The following is a 16242-nucleotide window of genomic DNA, read 5'->3' on the forward strand; positions in this document are numbered from 1 at the left end:
TTTTATTAGAGATTAGTTTTGAAGCGCATCGTAAAAGGAAGTGAAACATTTCAAGGTGGACAGGCTTAATGAAAAAAGATTCCAGGATTTAGGGCTTAAGACAACTGAAGGTATGCTACGGTGCAGCAATTAAAAATGGGGATATGCAAGAGGCCAGAAAGGAAAGAATGCAGGGATCTCGGAGAGTTTTAGGGATAGAGAAGGCTACAGAGAGAAGGAGGGGACAAGGCCATAAAGGGATTTGAACTCGAGATGAAAATTTTAAATATCAAGGCATTGTCAGACCAGGAGCCAATATAGGTCAGCAAGTACAACCAGCAACCAAGCTGGAGACAATAACCAGAAAGAAAATTTGTAAAACGAACAAGGGAAAAGGAACTAGTTGGGGAACCAAAAAGAGCAGTTAAAAGAGATTGTGAGTTTTTGTAAGTACAGAGTGCTACGAGAGGTGCCTCTACTACAGCATAACATGACAAAAAAACATTAATTGAAATCTATTTATTTGTTTAGTTGATCTCTTGATTTCAAGTCGTCACCCAGAATCCTCTCAACCTCTATTAAGATCAACTTCAATTTGATTGCCCAGTTAAAACAAGGAAAGGAAAGAAAGTGCAATCTTTCTGGAAACATGTGCAGCACCAGGGCTGAGTAAACTGAGCTCTGTCATCCAGTTACACTGTCAGACTATTATTAGTGACTGTTGAATCATGCAAGTTTAGATGCAGCTACAGGGGGAGCGGGGGGCACAGAAGCAAGCACGCACTAATGCAACGATCAAATGTGAGATGAGGTATATCTGTTCTTGTCAGCTGGGATCTAGTATGTCACTTTTGTGGGGAACACGAGTTGGATTCAATTTGAATTTGAATCAGTTTTTGAAGCAAGCAAGGGGATGGATTATAGATTTGCCCTGTCCACTCTGCACACTGGCTTGTAAATCTGACAAATTAATAAAGTTTTTTTTAAAGTGAACTAGGAAGCTCTCTAAGTAAATTACAAAATGCACAAGTACACTGAGTAACAGGAGCTTATACTTCCTGTCACCCAATGTTCTTTGCATCTTACAGACAGGAACAGGCTGCCTCCAATTATAGAGTAGCAGATTTGGGGAATGTTGATTTTACATTTGTAACATGACACACCAAATGGATTATATAGTGTTCTGAAACACCATGTGCTCACAGCCACTTGAAGTCAAGTTATTTCCCCAAGCCAAATTATGACAAGTCTAGGTCTACAATTTAATTTGATTGCCTGAGATGAGCTCATGTTGTTTGCTCTCTCTTCCTTGTGCTGACTCACACTGGTGTACAGTTAGTTCACTGGTGCCAATCACCTTCCAGCACTTTGCCCAAGTGACCACACTCCACACGCAAACTGAGACAGCAGGTATGGTCTGGCTGTTTAATGACTGCCAAACGTTTCCCTCTTTCCACCTGCAAAGAATGTGGAGTTTGCACATTCTCCCTGTGTCTGCGTGGGTTCCCTCCGGGTGCTCCAGTTTCCTCCCACAGCCCAAAGACGTGTGGGTTAGGTTGACTGGCCATGCTAAATTACTCCTTAAATGTTCTGAGATGCATAGTTTAGAGGGATTAGTGGGTAAATATGTAGGGATACAAGGAACAGGCCTGTGTGGAATTGTGGTCGGTGCAGACTCAAATCGGCCAAATGGCCACTTTCTGCACTGTAGGGTTTCTATGATTCTATGTTCAAGCATTACCAAACCCTTCCCTCTTTTCACCTGCAATTCATGCGCACACTATCCTGGAAAATATACACGTGCAGGAATTCTGGCCAATTGTTCCCACACTCAATCTAGAGAAAACCACATCAAATGGTTTCTAACAGCTTTGATCATGCTTTTGCAGCTGTCACTGCAGCTCTCTGTTCACTTGTGACATTAGTGTACCTTTAAGGAATTTTTTTTAAAAATAATGTTCTCTGTAGTTGTAAGCAGACTTTTTCAGGTTTTTTCCCTCATTGTTGTTGGGCCGTCTATTAGAAGTCCTTTTATTGCTACGTCAATAGCTTAAATGGGGTCTTGTTTATTTTTACTCTGGGATTGAGGGGAAAGGTTGATTGACAAGTCAAAGTCAGGTGGCTCCTCCCCAGAAAACAAATCTAATATTTCTTTTTTCAGTTTAGTTTAGAAGAGGGTGTACATCAGACCCAAAGCAATGATTCTCTCTCTGTGATTTTATAGAGTCTGCTGTTAGCTGGAAGTAGAAGATCTGCTGTTGGTGGTTGGCTTGATTAGAGTCTCCTTGGTGTTTGGAAAGCTGTTCTGACTCCAAGCTTGTCTGTGTGTGCATCAAGAGAGCTGCAGCATTCAACCAAAGGACTAAATTCCAGCATCAATGGGATTTTGTTTGATTGAGACATATCCTATATTCATTAAGGGTTATACAACATCACAGTTTTTTTTTGTTTGTAATTGGTAACAGTTCTTGCTCATTTTCTTTCGATACATGTTAACTGTATTTCTATAGCCTAGTAATGTCTAAGGTAGGGACATGTTCGGTACAACTTTGTGGGCCGAAGGGCCTGTATCGTGCTGTAGTTTTTCTATGTTTCTGAAATAAACTTTGTTTAATAAAAGCTCCCTTGTGACCTATCTGAAGTGGGTGAAACATATCATGCTTATTCTAACCAAATTCAAAGTGCAAAGCATATCATCCAGGTGGGGTCCATAAACTACTTTGGACTTTCTGACCTGAATTATAATACACCATTGTAATATTTTCACAGAAAAACGTCCCCAAATCTGTTACATTGAACAAGGCTGATCAATTTTAATAAGTTACAGAAGCAGTACTACTATTATATAAAGCTATCTAGTGTTCATTATAATGCCCAAATATCTTAGGTGTATGACTGCATGTACTCACCCATTTTAATGCCCAATTTGATTCCAGCACTTACACTTTAATTAGCCCTGCTGATCCTTACAGTAATACAAAGGTGAGGATACAACCATAGGGTTCAGAGAATATTTTACACTGCCTTCAACAATCAGTAAGTTGGCAGCAAAAATGCAGCCACAAGTGGTCAGAAGTGTGGGTGGCACTGTACGTATACACATCTCACTGTGTCAGCTGATGTAGGTGAGAGCTATGCTCCAATGCAAAAGCCGATAGGTGCACTTTATTAAACATGGTGTACCTGGATGTAGCAGCCAGTTGTGCATTCTCAGAGCTGGGGAAGGTATGGTGGAGGTAGTTGCTGAGGAGTTTATCATTCACAAAACCTGCATCAACAAAAGAAATGTATGGAATCAGGCAGTGTCCTGAATTCTGACAAATACACACCTAATAGTTTGACTATTATAACACATGGATATTCAAACATTCAGTTATGGTCCTTGCATACACTCCTGAATGCAATTGGCTGAAATGGAGCCATGCATTATGAACCATTCTCCCCTTCCCACATTTCAGATCCTACCTGGTGTTGTCTAAGACACATAACAGTAGACCTGACAGCCTGCTCTAACATTCAGCTGGATCATCTCCACTCACCCAGATTTGATCCAACCCTAGGCAACAGAATCCCTACAGTACAGAAACAGACCATTCAGCCCATGGAGTTTGCACCAACTCTCCAAGACAGCATCTTACACAGGCCCAAATCTTCCCTCCCACACCTTGCACCCCTGACTCCACCCATTACCATGGCTAATCCATCGACACTATTTCAGACACGAAAGGGCAATTTAGCACGGCCAATCCATCTAACCTACATATCTTTGGACTGGTACACTAGACACCCTTACCTAACAAACATTTATTGACCTCAGCGCTCAAAGCTCTGAGTGACCTCCAGCGCTTTGCTGGGGTTGAGTGTTTCAGATTTCCTTTGTGTGTAAATGTGCTTCTTTATTTCCCTCCTAATTATGTAACTAGAACCAAACAATTTATGTCCTCTCTTTCTTGGTATTTGAATGATATTGCAAATGATATTTTCTGCTGCACAGTCCAGTAAAGGTACCCTGCCTACCACACGATTGAGCAACATTTTATTTACATTTTGGTGCTGCTGCAATGTCTGGTACAAACAACCTCAATGATTGGCTGGTCAAATCTAACAGCATGTTCCTACTCTGGTTCATAATACAGCAAGATGTCTCACAACACCGGGTTAGAGTCCAACAGGTCTATTTGGCAACATAAGCCACAAACTTTCAGAGCGCTGCTCCTTCATCAGGCAAGTGGGAGTTCCGTTCACAAACAGGGCAAATAAAGATACAAACTCAATTTACAAAATAATGGTTGGAATGCGAGTCTTTATAGGTAATCAAGTCTTAATACCTTTAAGATTTGGCAGGGGCAGGGGGTGGGGGGTTGGTGGTGGTGGGGCTATGCTAAATTGCCACTTAGTGCCCAAAAATGTGTACATTAGATGGATTAGCCATGGTAGATGCATGGGGTTATGGGGACAGCGCAGGGCTGGTGGACTTGGGTAAGATGTTCTTTCAAAAAGTCGATGTAGACTCAGTGGGCCAAATGACATTCTGCACTGTAGAGATTCAATAGTAATTATGCTCATTGTAAAGTGATATACATTCATACACACGGATCCATTCTGAGCAAACCAAAGGAATATATTTAAGGCTTATGCCTTTTTGTATTACCCGGAGGCTTGGGAAGCCTAACGCTCCCCATGCTTTCCCTTTTGTAATGCCACAGCAAATCAGAATCAACTTGCCAACCAGTCAGGACCCTTTTGTCCTGTAGTATAAACTGTTGGTAATGTTTGAAATTCTTACACTTGTCCTAATAAGTGCAAGGTGAAAAGCTTTGGCAACATGTCATATTCAATTTTCAAGTTTTGTACTACAAAGCACATATTGGGAAATAAACTTGAAGGCATATGGAGAGAGAATAGGACTTACAGAATTGCTCTACAGAGAGTCAATATTGACTTGATGGCTCAATGTGCCAAAATGACTATGATTTGTGGCAGAATCATGTTGACTTGTTCACCATTGTCCTCTTACTGTGAAAAGAGGCAGACATTTCCCCATTATGAGGAGATTCTGAGGAAGTCACCTGCCTCCATAGGAAATAGTATGTGCCATAGAAAGAAACTAAGAACAAAAAGAGACAGATGGAATGGAATAATTTCTTCTAAAAGAGAAATAAAACCCTCAAAAGCACCCTTTGAATTTAATAGGAATATAAACTGAGTGTATTCTAAACCCAGGAAGCCACAGTGGGAATCTTGTCAATGCAAACTTTCTGAACTGACAATGGAATGCTGCTAATTGATTGGAGCCATTGGGAGTAGTAAATTAAATATTTGGTAAGGTCACAATTGACAAAATATTGCACTCAAATTACAGAAATTGACTCAGTATACAATAAGGTCAATGAATAAACAGAATATATCATGTCTGCACACCTCCTGGTAACAGTCCATCCTTCCAGCCAGCAACACCAACCAAACAAGCACAATTACATCATTTGCACGCAACCTAACTCCATCTATTTGTCTTTGGCCCAATTCCATAACACCTTTGCTGAAGGGTTATGGGGAGAGGGCGGGAACGTGGAACTGAGCAGCGACAGATCAGCCATGATCTTATTGAATGGCGGGGCAGGCTCGAAGGGCTGGATGGCCTACTCCTGCTCCTATTTCTTATGTTCTTATGTTCTTATTTCAGATTAACTCTTGATTCAGCATCAATTACTGTTGCAGAAGCCAGTTCCAAATTTTAACCAAACTTTGTATGTGGAAATGTTTCCTTATCTCCCTCCAGAAAAGGTCTGGCTCTCATTTTTAAACTATACATCCTGGTGGAATCTCAACCAGTGGAATGCTTTTGCCAAATCTACTCTACCTATTGCCTATACTATTTATTATGCAAACTTCAACCAAATCATTCTTTAACCTTCTAAATTCCAGAGAATAAAACTTTTCTGAAATCTTTCCTCAAAATTCAATCCTAGGAATCCAGCTATCATTCTGGTAAATCTGTACTTCCTCTAAGGCCAAGAGATCCTTACTAAGGTGTGGTGTCAAGAGCTACTCTCAGTACTCCAAGTGTGGCCCACCAGGGCTTTGAATAGCAGAAGCACGGTTTCCAGCTCCTTGTACTCTAGTTGTCTAGATATTAAGATCAGCATTTCATTATCATTTGCCCCAGTTTTACCTTTTCATTTAACCTATTACTCTTGGTTCACAATGTTACACTTCCATGGCAACCTGTGTTTGTGTCATTGTCACAGATCTAGATTTGCCATTCAAAACCACCTAAATTATTATTAAATACAGTGAATAGTTAATGCTCCAACATAAATCCCTGAGAGACTCCACCAGTCAGATCCTGCCAATTACAGTACCTGCCCATTATTTCAACTCCTTCACTGAGCCAACTTCCAAACCAGATCAATAATTTGCCTTCAATTCAATACGCTTCAACTTGCTGACATCAAAAGCCTTCTGAAAATCCATATAAATAATACTCAGACATTCCGCTGTTCACTAACTTAGTCACCTCTTCAAAAATTCAATTTAGGTCATCAGACAAGACCTATCCTTTACAAACTGGCTTTTTCTGATCAATTGAAAAGTTTGAGGTTCTCAGTCACCCTATGTTTGAATATAGACTAGTAATTTCCAAAAAACAGATGATGGACTAACTGGTCTATAGCTTCCTAGATTACCACCTCACCTTTCTTAAATAGCAGTGTAACAGAGAATTTTCAAGCCTGAAGGAACAGTATCCGAACCAAGAGAATTTTGGAAGGTTATAATTTGGCCATATATAATGATTTAACCTACTTCCTTTAAAAGCCTAGGATATTTCAAAATAGAATCTGGCATTAACACTCTAATTAAACTTTGCAGGAACTTCAATGCTTAGTAGGACTTGCTGGTTTACTTCAATTCTTGGATTCTAAGCTCCTATCTCCAATTGGAATCGAAATTTTCTTGATCAAAGTCCAAGGCAGCCTTGGTGCCAGCGTAAGATAAAAAAAGCTGGGTAAAAGCAAATTACTACAGATGCTGGAATGTGAAACCAAAAGAGAAAATGCTGGAAAATCTCAGCAGGTCTGGCAGCATCTGTAAGGAGAGAAAAGAGCTGACATTTCAAGTCCAGATGATACCTGGTCAAAGCTTTCAGTCTATACTGCTAACTGTACATAAAAATGTGTGAAACGTACCAGGCACAATCTTACATCATGCCGTGTCCGATCAGTGTGGCAAGCTGGGAAAATAGCATGGGAAGCTAAGAATCACATTTGCACCCATGCAGAACGGTTTGCTATCTTCCCAGACCCTTTTTACTGGTGTAAAACGGGCATGAAGTCTATTTGCATGAATCTGAATGGATTTCATTAGTGAGTTTGGCATGCAATCATCTCCCCTTCCCACCTCTCCAGCATGACATCGCGCCAGCGCGAATCATTACTGGTCTATAAAAATGTGGTTCAGGTGCAGCAGTAGCAAAAGGGAACTAGGTGGTGAGTATCACCAAGCACAAACTGCCAGGGTACGGGGGGGCGGGGGGGGCTGGCCGGCTACCATCGACACCGTAAACTGCTGGCTCCAAGTGGACAGGATCTCCAAGGAGATTGCGCACATCAACACAGACATCAAGTTTTTACAAAGATGCAAGAAAGCAGACAAGATACCGAAAGGACTACAGATCATGAACACACTCAGATCAGACTGACAAGTGTCACAGACCACACTGAGACACTTTGCCGTCGCACCTCTCTCATACTCCTCAACCACTTCATACAGCAAACGCCACATCCTGGAAACCAAAATAGAATCCATATTCTCAACTTGCGCTCAGGACGCAGACCAGCTGTGAAACTCTGCCAAGGAGACGAGACAAAGGAACTACACGCATACCAAGAACAGGAAACTTAAGAAACTCAGCATCACCACCAGCAGCAACCAAGCCTTCCCCGGTACCACAGTACCACTACAGGGAAGTCCACTGTCAACTTGTCAGACAATAAATTTCAACCAGATGAAGTAGAAGTTCTCAGCCGAGGGCTCAATTTCTGCCCCACCACCAAAATAGACCCCATCAGTCTCGCAGCAGACACAGAGGAATTCATCAGGCGAATGAGGCTGCAGGAGTTCTTCCACAAACCGCAAGAGGCCAACAGCGAACACAATGAGATAGTCAATGAACCGGAACAGTCGACAGAGAGATCCGCAGTGCAGCAACCAATTGGACTCCTCCGGAAGGCTACTGTTCTCAACTTGACATGTATGCCCAAGCCATCAGAAGGTGTGTCAACACCAGATTCATCAATCGCACTCACAAGACAGCCCCGAACATCACCCAAGCACAATGCAACGCCATCCGCGCTCTCAAGACCAAGTGCAACATTAATCAAACCAGCACACAAAGGAGGGGCCATCGTCATACTGAACAGAACGGATTACTGCAAAGAAGTATACGGACAACTGAACAATAAAGGACCACTACAGACAGTTACCCGCAGATCTCACCAAAGAACACACCCGTCAACGCAACACTCTGACCAAGGCCTTTGATCCGGATCTTCAGAGCACCCTCCGTGCTCTCATCCCACATACTCCCAGTGTTGGAGATCTCTACTGCCTCCCCAGGATACATGAGGCAAACACACCCAGCCATCCCACTGTATCGGGCAATGGGACCCTGTGCAAGAACCTCTCTGGCTATGTCAAGGGCATCCTGAAACCCATTGTACAAAAGGAGGCCTAGCTTTTGTCGCGACACTACAGACTTCCTACAAAAACTCAGCAGACATGGAGCAGTTGAACGAGGAGCACCCCTCGTCACAACGGATGTCTCGGCACTCTACACCAGATCTCCCACGACGATGGCATTGCTGCAACTGCCTCAGCACTCAACAACTGCCAGTTTCCAGATGCAATTTTACAACTCATCCACTTCATCCTGGACCACAATGTCTTCACCTTCAACAACCAGTTCTTCATCCAGACACATGGTACAGCCACGGGGACCAAATTTGTACCTCAATACGCCAACATCTTCATGCACAGGTTCGAACAAGACTTCTTTACTGCACAGGACCTTCAACCGATGCTATACACTAGATACATCGATGACATTTTCTTCCTGTGGACTCATGGTGCACAATCACTGAAACAACTGTATGATGACATCAACAAGTTCCATCTCACCACCAGCCTCATCATGGAATATTCTCTTGGAATCAGTTACATTAACAAGAGTCACCTCAGCACCTCACTGTACCGCAAGCCCACAGATAACTTCACGATGGTCCACTTCTCCAGCTTCCACCCTAAACACGTTAAAGAAGCCATCCCCTACAGACAAGCCCTCCGTATACACAGGATCTGCTCCAATGAGGAGGATCACAACAGACACCTCCAGAGGCTGAAAAATGCCCTCACAAGAACAGGATATGACGCTCGACTCATCGGTCAACAGATCCAAAGCGCCACTGCCAAAATCTGCACCGACCGCCTCAGAATACAAACACAGGACACAGTGGACAGAGTACCCTTCGTCGTCCAGTACATCCCTGGAGCAGACAGGCTACGACATCTTCTCTAGAGCCTTCAACATGTTATTGATGAAAACGAACATCTAGCCAAGGCCATCCCCACACCCCCAATTCTTGCCTTCAAAACAACGCACAACCTCAAACAGACCATTGTCTGCAGCAAACTACCCAGCCTTCAGGAGAACAGTGACCACAACACCACACAACCCTGTCACAGCAACCTCTGCAAGACATGCCAAATCATCAACATGGATGACATCATCTTTCATGAGAATACCATCCACACTCTTGCAACTTGGCCAGCATTGTCTACCTGACACACTTTAGGAAAGGATGTCCTGAGGCATGGTACATGGGGGAGACCATGCAGTTGCTCCGACAATGGATGAATGAACACTGCTCGACAATCACCAGGCAAGACTGTTCTCTTCACTTCAGCGTTCTGCAAGGCGGCCTTCACGACACACAACAGCACAGAGTTGCTGAGCGGAGACTGAAAGCCAAGTTCTGCACGCAAGGACAGCCTCAACTGGGATCTTGGGTTCATGTCACACTATCTGTAACCCCCACAATTTGCCTGGACTTGCAAAATCTCACTAACTTTCCTATCTGAAAATAATACATACCTTTCTAACCTTGATGCTCTCTCCACTCACATTTCCTGTACCTTTAAGACTTGAATAGCTGTAAAGACTCACATTCCAATCATTATTCACGTAAATTGAGTTTGTGTCTTTACATGCCCTGTTTATGATCAGAACTCCCACCCACCTGACAAAGGAACAACCAGCTCTGAAAGCTAGTGGCGTTTGCTACAAATAAACCTGTGGACTTTAACCTGGTGTTGAGAGACTTCTTACTGTGCTGACCAACCCCCCAGGGTTTTCATATAAGGTCACAGTCAATGATGCCAGTGCAGAGGTCCGAGACTAAGGCACAGAGCTGCAATACCGAGGCTTATGCTCCCTCCTGGTCCTTTGTCAAAAGATGCATCTGGCTACTGGCGATGCAGTCCGGCTGCCTGGATCGCTCTGCGAGTGCCCTATAGTACAGCCCCCGGAGGATCTCCCTCATCATTGTGGTCTGCTGTGCATTCCACAAACTGGCACAGCAGCAGGGATACATCCTGGAGGAGGAGGAGGGGGATATGGAGGACAAGGCTGAGGCTGAGGAGAAACCAGAGGATGGAGGACAGGTGTCAGCAAGGGTAGCCCTAATCATAAGGTTCTCCAAATAGGAGATGTGGGGTCCACCAGCTCTAACCCTGACCCACTCGCCTCACCTCCTCTTGTCTCCATCCACCCTTTGTCCACACCATCTACCATGGGTCCCACTGAGATCACACAAGGGTGATGGTCCTGGGTTGGCCAAATAAGCGAGTTAGTGGAGGAGGACGTGAATAATTTGCCGGATGTTAGAGATGGAAAGGTGGTAGGACTGGAGGGTCTCGATGACATTACTATTACTAGAGAGGTGGTGCTCGACAGACTGGAGGGGGCTGATTGTGGACAAGTCCCCAGGACCGGATGAAATGCATCCGAGGGTCCTGAAAGAAATGGCGGAGGTGATAGTGGATGCCTTGGTGGTTATTTTCCAGACGTCGCTGGATTCCGGGGAAGTGCCGGAAGATTGGAAAACGGCTAATGTTACGCCGTTGTTTAAGAAGGGTGCCAGGCAAAAGGCAGGGAATTATAGGCCTGTTAGTCTAACGTCTGTTGTAGGTAAAATGTTAGAATCCGTCATCAAGGAGGAAATAGCGAGGCATCTTGAGGGGAACTGCTTGATAGAGCAGATGCAGCACGGTTTCGTTAAAGGGAAGTCGTGTCTGACAAATTTACTGGAGTTCTATGAGGATGTGTCTAGGGCGGTGGATAGAGGAGAGCCGGTGGATGTGGTCTTTCTGGATTTTCAGAAGGCGTTTGACAAGGTACCTCACAAGAGGTTATTACAGAAGGTCAGGGGGCATGGAGTTGGGGGTAGGGTGTTAGCGTGGATAGAGGATTGGTTGTCAAATAGGAGGCAGAGAGTGGGGGTCAATGGGTGCTATTCGGATTGGCGGATGGTGACTAGTGGAGTGCCCCAGGGGTCGGTGCTGGGGCCTCAGCTATTTACCATTTATATAGATGATCTGGAGGAGGGAACTGAGTGTAGGGTGTCGAAATTTGCTGATGACACCAAAATTGGTGGAAAGGCAAATTGTGCGGAGGGTGTGGAGAGTCTACAGAAGGATCTAGATAGGCTGGGCGAATGGGCCAGGAAATGGCAAATGGAATTTAATGATGGTAAGTGCGAGGTGGTCCACTTTGGTAGGAAGAATGGGAAGAAGGATTATTGCTTACGTGGAGAAAAACTGCAGCAGGCGACGGTGCAGAGGGACCTCGGGGTCCTTGTGCATGAGTTGCAAAAACCCAGCTTGCAGGTGCAGCAGGTGGTCAGGAAGGCGAATGGGATGCTGGCCTTCATAGCGAGGGGGATTGAATATAAAAGTAGGGAGGTCTTGCTGCGGCTGTATAGGGCATTGGTGAGGCCGCAGCTGGAGTACTGTGTGCAGTTTTGGGCGCTGTACTTACGCAAGGATATTTTAGCCTTGGAGGGAGTGCAGAGGAGGTTTACTAGGCTGATGCTGGAGTTGAGGGGGTTGAACTATGAGGAGAGGCTGAATAGATTAGGCTTGTACTCGTTAGAGTTTAGAAGAATGAGGGGAGATCTCATTGAGACGTATAAGATGATGAATGGGATGGATAGGATAGAGGTGGAGAGACTCTTCCCGCTCAGAAAGGATAGTAGGACTAGGGGGCATAGCCTCAAGATAAAGGGGGGGGCGGTTTAGAACGGAGTTGAGGAGGAACTTCTTCACTCAAAGGGTGGTGAATCTCTGGAATTCTCTGCCCGTTGAAGTGGTGGAGGCTGCCTCGCTAAATATTTTTAAGACGCGGGTTGATGGGTTTTTGATGAGAGAGGGGATTAAGGGTTATGGGGAGAAGGCGGGAATGTGGAACTGAACCACGACAGATCAGCCATGATCTTATTGAATGGCAGGGCAGGCTCGAAGGGCTAGTTGGCCTACTCCTGCTCCTATTTCTTATGTTCTTATGTTAGTGGTTCAGGCAGGAGAGTGATGACAATTCACTATGCAGCATGCTGAGAAGCTGCACTGGTGCAACACAAGTCTGACTCCTATCTGGTCTCTGAATGCACACTGGTGACCAGGCCCACATCTGACTGAGGATCAGGAGTGCCAGCATGCTGCCCAATGCCCTGGGGATGAGGGGGATAATGGTGCTAGAGAGGTGTTGGTCCTATGGACCAGCAGATGCTGGAGATGCCATGCCACACTGTCTGTCACTGTGGGCCTGCACTGTCGGAACCGCTTGGGATGAGTGTTTGGAGTATCGTACAGTAAGGAGTCTGGCATAGGTGCTGGGAACCGCAAACTCTGACGAACAACGATGCTCTGAGCCTTTGCGTGCATGGTTGGAATACAGTCATCCCCGTGGGAAGCGGATCACAGGAGATTAGTCACAACTGTGAGGTGCGATGACATTTAATAGTGATTTTCTATTTGGCAATTAACAGAACCTTAACTAGTGCATGCCTTCACCCGTGCCGTTTTGGTGACCCTCCGACTTTTTAACCTCACATGGAGCACTGTCCCAGGATGCACATCAGAGTTGGAGATGAGCAGCTGTGTTCCACGCTCTGTGGCCTGTGATACCTTAGGTAGGCATTCACTGGGGTGCCAAGGCCATGCTTTTCATCCCATTGCCCATGAGATGCACCAGTGTCAGGAAAGGGGGATTCAGAAGTGCTGGGTGCAGCCGCAGTCTCCTGGGTAGAAGGTTCCAGCATGGGCTCCAGCCTCTTCTCCTCCCCCTCAGGGTGTTCACTGGCCTCTGGGACATTCCATTGGACAGAGCGTCGGCTGGACTGAGCTCCTGGAGGTCCAAATGTGTCTGCTCCATAGCGTGCAAGCCCTCAGTAATGCCCCTCGAGTCTGCTCTGCATCCCCACAGCAACTGCCCACTGTGACTGGGCCATGCTCCCAAGGCCCTCAGCTGTAGTCCCTCGCAACTCAGCCATATCTTGCACTCTGCCACTCATGGCAACCATTTCCTGCCCCAGTCTTTCCACTGAGGTCATTACCCTCAGCGTTAGCCTGGGTTCCACGCAATGCCAGCACCATCTCCTGTGATTGAAGGCCATGAAACTCCTCGAAACAGCCTTGCAGTTGCTAGAATGTTGCTGACAGCTCTTCCTGCAACTTCTAGCTCTGCTGCTGCATTGCCAGCAGCTTTGGGATAACTAATCCTAGCTGCCCAGCACCTTACTGAAGGCCAGCTGTCTCCTTGGCTGTGGGAAACCTCCACCTGCTCGGGTCCTTGGACATTGCCACCTTCACCTGATGTGCATCTATGGCAGTGTTGTGCTCACTAGAAAGTGACCCAGAAATCTCACAGCTAATGCAACCACCATGATGACCATATGTGCACTGGTGAATGGTGTGTGTGATAGAAACAGAAAATGGAAGCAGGCCATCGGCCCATTGAGCCTACTCTTCCATTCATAATGATCATGGCAGATCCTGCCTTGCCCCATATCCATTGATCCCTATAGCCCCAAGAGGTATATCTAATTTCTTCTTGCAATCAGATAATCTGTATCGAATGTTAGATGCTTTCCTCAGGGTTGTCATCAGAGCCTTCCTCTGAGACGTTGATGGGGATCTCAATGGACTGAGTCCTGAGGGCCCAGCCTCACTGGGATCATCCCCTGCAAAACAAAATACATGGGTAAGTGCTAGGGAGGGGCAAGTATCTGGGCAGATTGCAACATTTGAGAAAGATCATACGAATGAAGGTTTCGTGGCTCCTCATTTCTGTTCATTAGTCACATCTCTATCCTTGGCCTCCCTTGACAGCTCCATGGCTTGCTCCTCGAACGCAGTGAGAGTGCACAGCTCAAGGACCCCACCTCCAGTCTTCACGAGCTCTGAGCGATTATGGACCATCTTCTCTGGTGGGGACAGGAGTGGGTCAGGGGAATTGAAAGTCTAATGGCTAGAAAGGGTGTTAAGGTTGGGGACAATCGGGTGGCATATGTTGGGACCAGGCCAGAAAGGGGTTGTGACGGCAGATGCTGGGTGGTTGGGTGCTGGAAGGCTGCGAGGTGTCAGAGAGTGGATGGACATGGACATTCCAGGCATAATAGATGGGACTGCTGCCAGGACGGGATGGACACTTACCTTTGCTGCCCAAATGAAGTCATCCATTTTCTTGTAGCACTGGTCTTCTGTATTAGTACACGAATACTGACAGCTACTGCCACCGCTTCCCAGGCCCAATTGCCAGGCCGACCTCTGGACTGCCAACCATCACTAGGGAAGAAGGTGGCCCTCCTCTCCTCCAGGGTGTCCAGCAGCCATCCCAGCTCTCTCTCTGTAAATCGTGGACGAGCTGTGTGAGGTGCCACCTTCCTGGCGTGACTGACTGTGTGTATATCGTTAGCATTTGAGTGCAGCTCCCCCTACTTAATGACACACAGCAAGGCCACTTTGGCGAGTCACATGCCTGGAGCCTCCAGAAGACCATGAATCACATGGACGTTCTTTCATTACACTAAGTATCGAAAGACTACAATGCCAAAGACACCAAAAAGACCGGTATGGAAAACTGTAGTTTCCTTGCTGCTATGACATTATGAAATTCTGGAGGAAAATTCCACCCATTAAGTCAGTTTACGGAAGCATTTTTTATCACAAATTTTACTCTATCATGATTTTTGGTCTTTGATACTTTTTACATCAACATTTGACATTGAACAGGGGGAAGTGATGGCCTAGTGGTATTAATCCAGAAACTCAGCTAATGTTCTGGGGATCCGGGTTTGAATTTTACCATGGCAGATGGTGGAATTTGAAGTCAATTACAAAAATATCTGGAATTAACAAACTACAGATGACCATGAAAACCACTGTCGATTGTTTGAAAAACCCACCTGGCTCACTAAGAGAAGGAAATCTGCGATCCTTACCTGGTCTGGCCTACCAGCAATGTCCCACGAATGAAAAAAAAACACGCCATTGCAATCAGATAAAATGGAAAATACCCATGTTAACAAGTTACGCGAGTGACAGGCTGCAACCACTCAAGTCAGAGAGTGATCTACAGCACAGGTAGTGATCTTTTGGCCTATCAGGTCTAAGCTGGCATTGTGTGGAACAATCCAGTCAGTCTCATTTCCCGCTCTATTCTCATAGCCCTGCAAGTTTATAAGATTGCTGCATAAGATTAAGGTACACGGAGTTGGGGATAAAGTGTTAGCGTGGATTGAGGACTGGCTACCTATCAGGAAGCAGAGAGTTGGAATAAATGGGTGATTTTCCGGTTGGCAATTGGTGACCAGTGGCGAGCCGCAGGAATCGGCGGTGGGGCCTCAACTGTTTACCATTTACATGGATGATCTGGAGGAGGGGGCTGAGTGTAGGGTAACAAAGTTTGTGGATGACACAAAGATGAGTGGGAAAGCAAATTGCGTGGAGGAGGACGCGGAAAGTCTGCAGAGAGAATTGGATAGGCTAAGTGAGTGAATGAGGATCTGGCAGATGGAGTATAATATTGGCAAGTATGAGGTTATCCGCTTTGGAAAGAATAATAGTAAAATGGACTATTATCTAAATGGTGAAAACTTACAACATGCTACTGTGCAGAGGGACCTGGGGGTCCTTGTGCATGAATCGCAA

At 45.5% G+C, this 16242-nt stretch overlaps 1 protein-coding gene across 1 annotated transcript in view; it reads right to left on the reverse strand.

The window, feature by feature from the left end:
- Positions 1 to 16242, reverse strand: part of rnf123 (ring finger protein 123) — a 394669-nt gene that overhangs the window by 367447 nt on the left and 10980 nt on the right. Inside the window, exon 3 of the mRNA XM_080184629.1 lies at positions 3163 to 3247. Within this exon, the coding sequence (XP_080040755.1) occupies positions 3163 to 3247 (85 nt within the window). The remainder of the gene's footprint in view (positions 1 to 3162; positions 3248 to 16242) is intronic.

This window comes from Carcharhinus amblyrhynchos, chromosome 3 (assembly GCF_965287045.1).
Source record: "Carcharhinus amblyrhynchos chromosome 3, sCarAmb.v2.hapA, whole genome shotgun sequence".
In the NCBI taxonomy this organism is placed as follows: domain Eukaryota; kingdom Metazoa; phylum Chordata; class Chondrichthyes; order Carcharhiniformes; family Carcharhinidae; genus Carcharhinus; species Carcharhinus amblyrhynchos.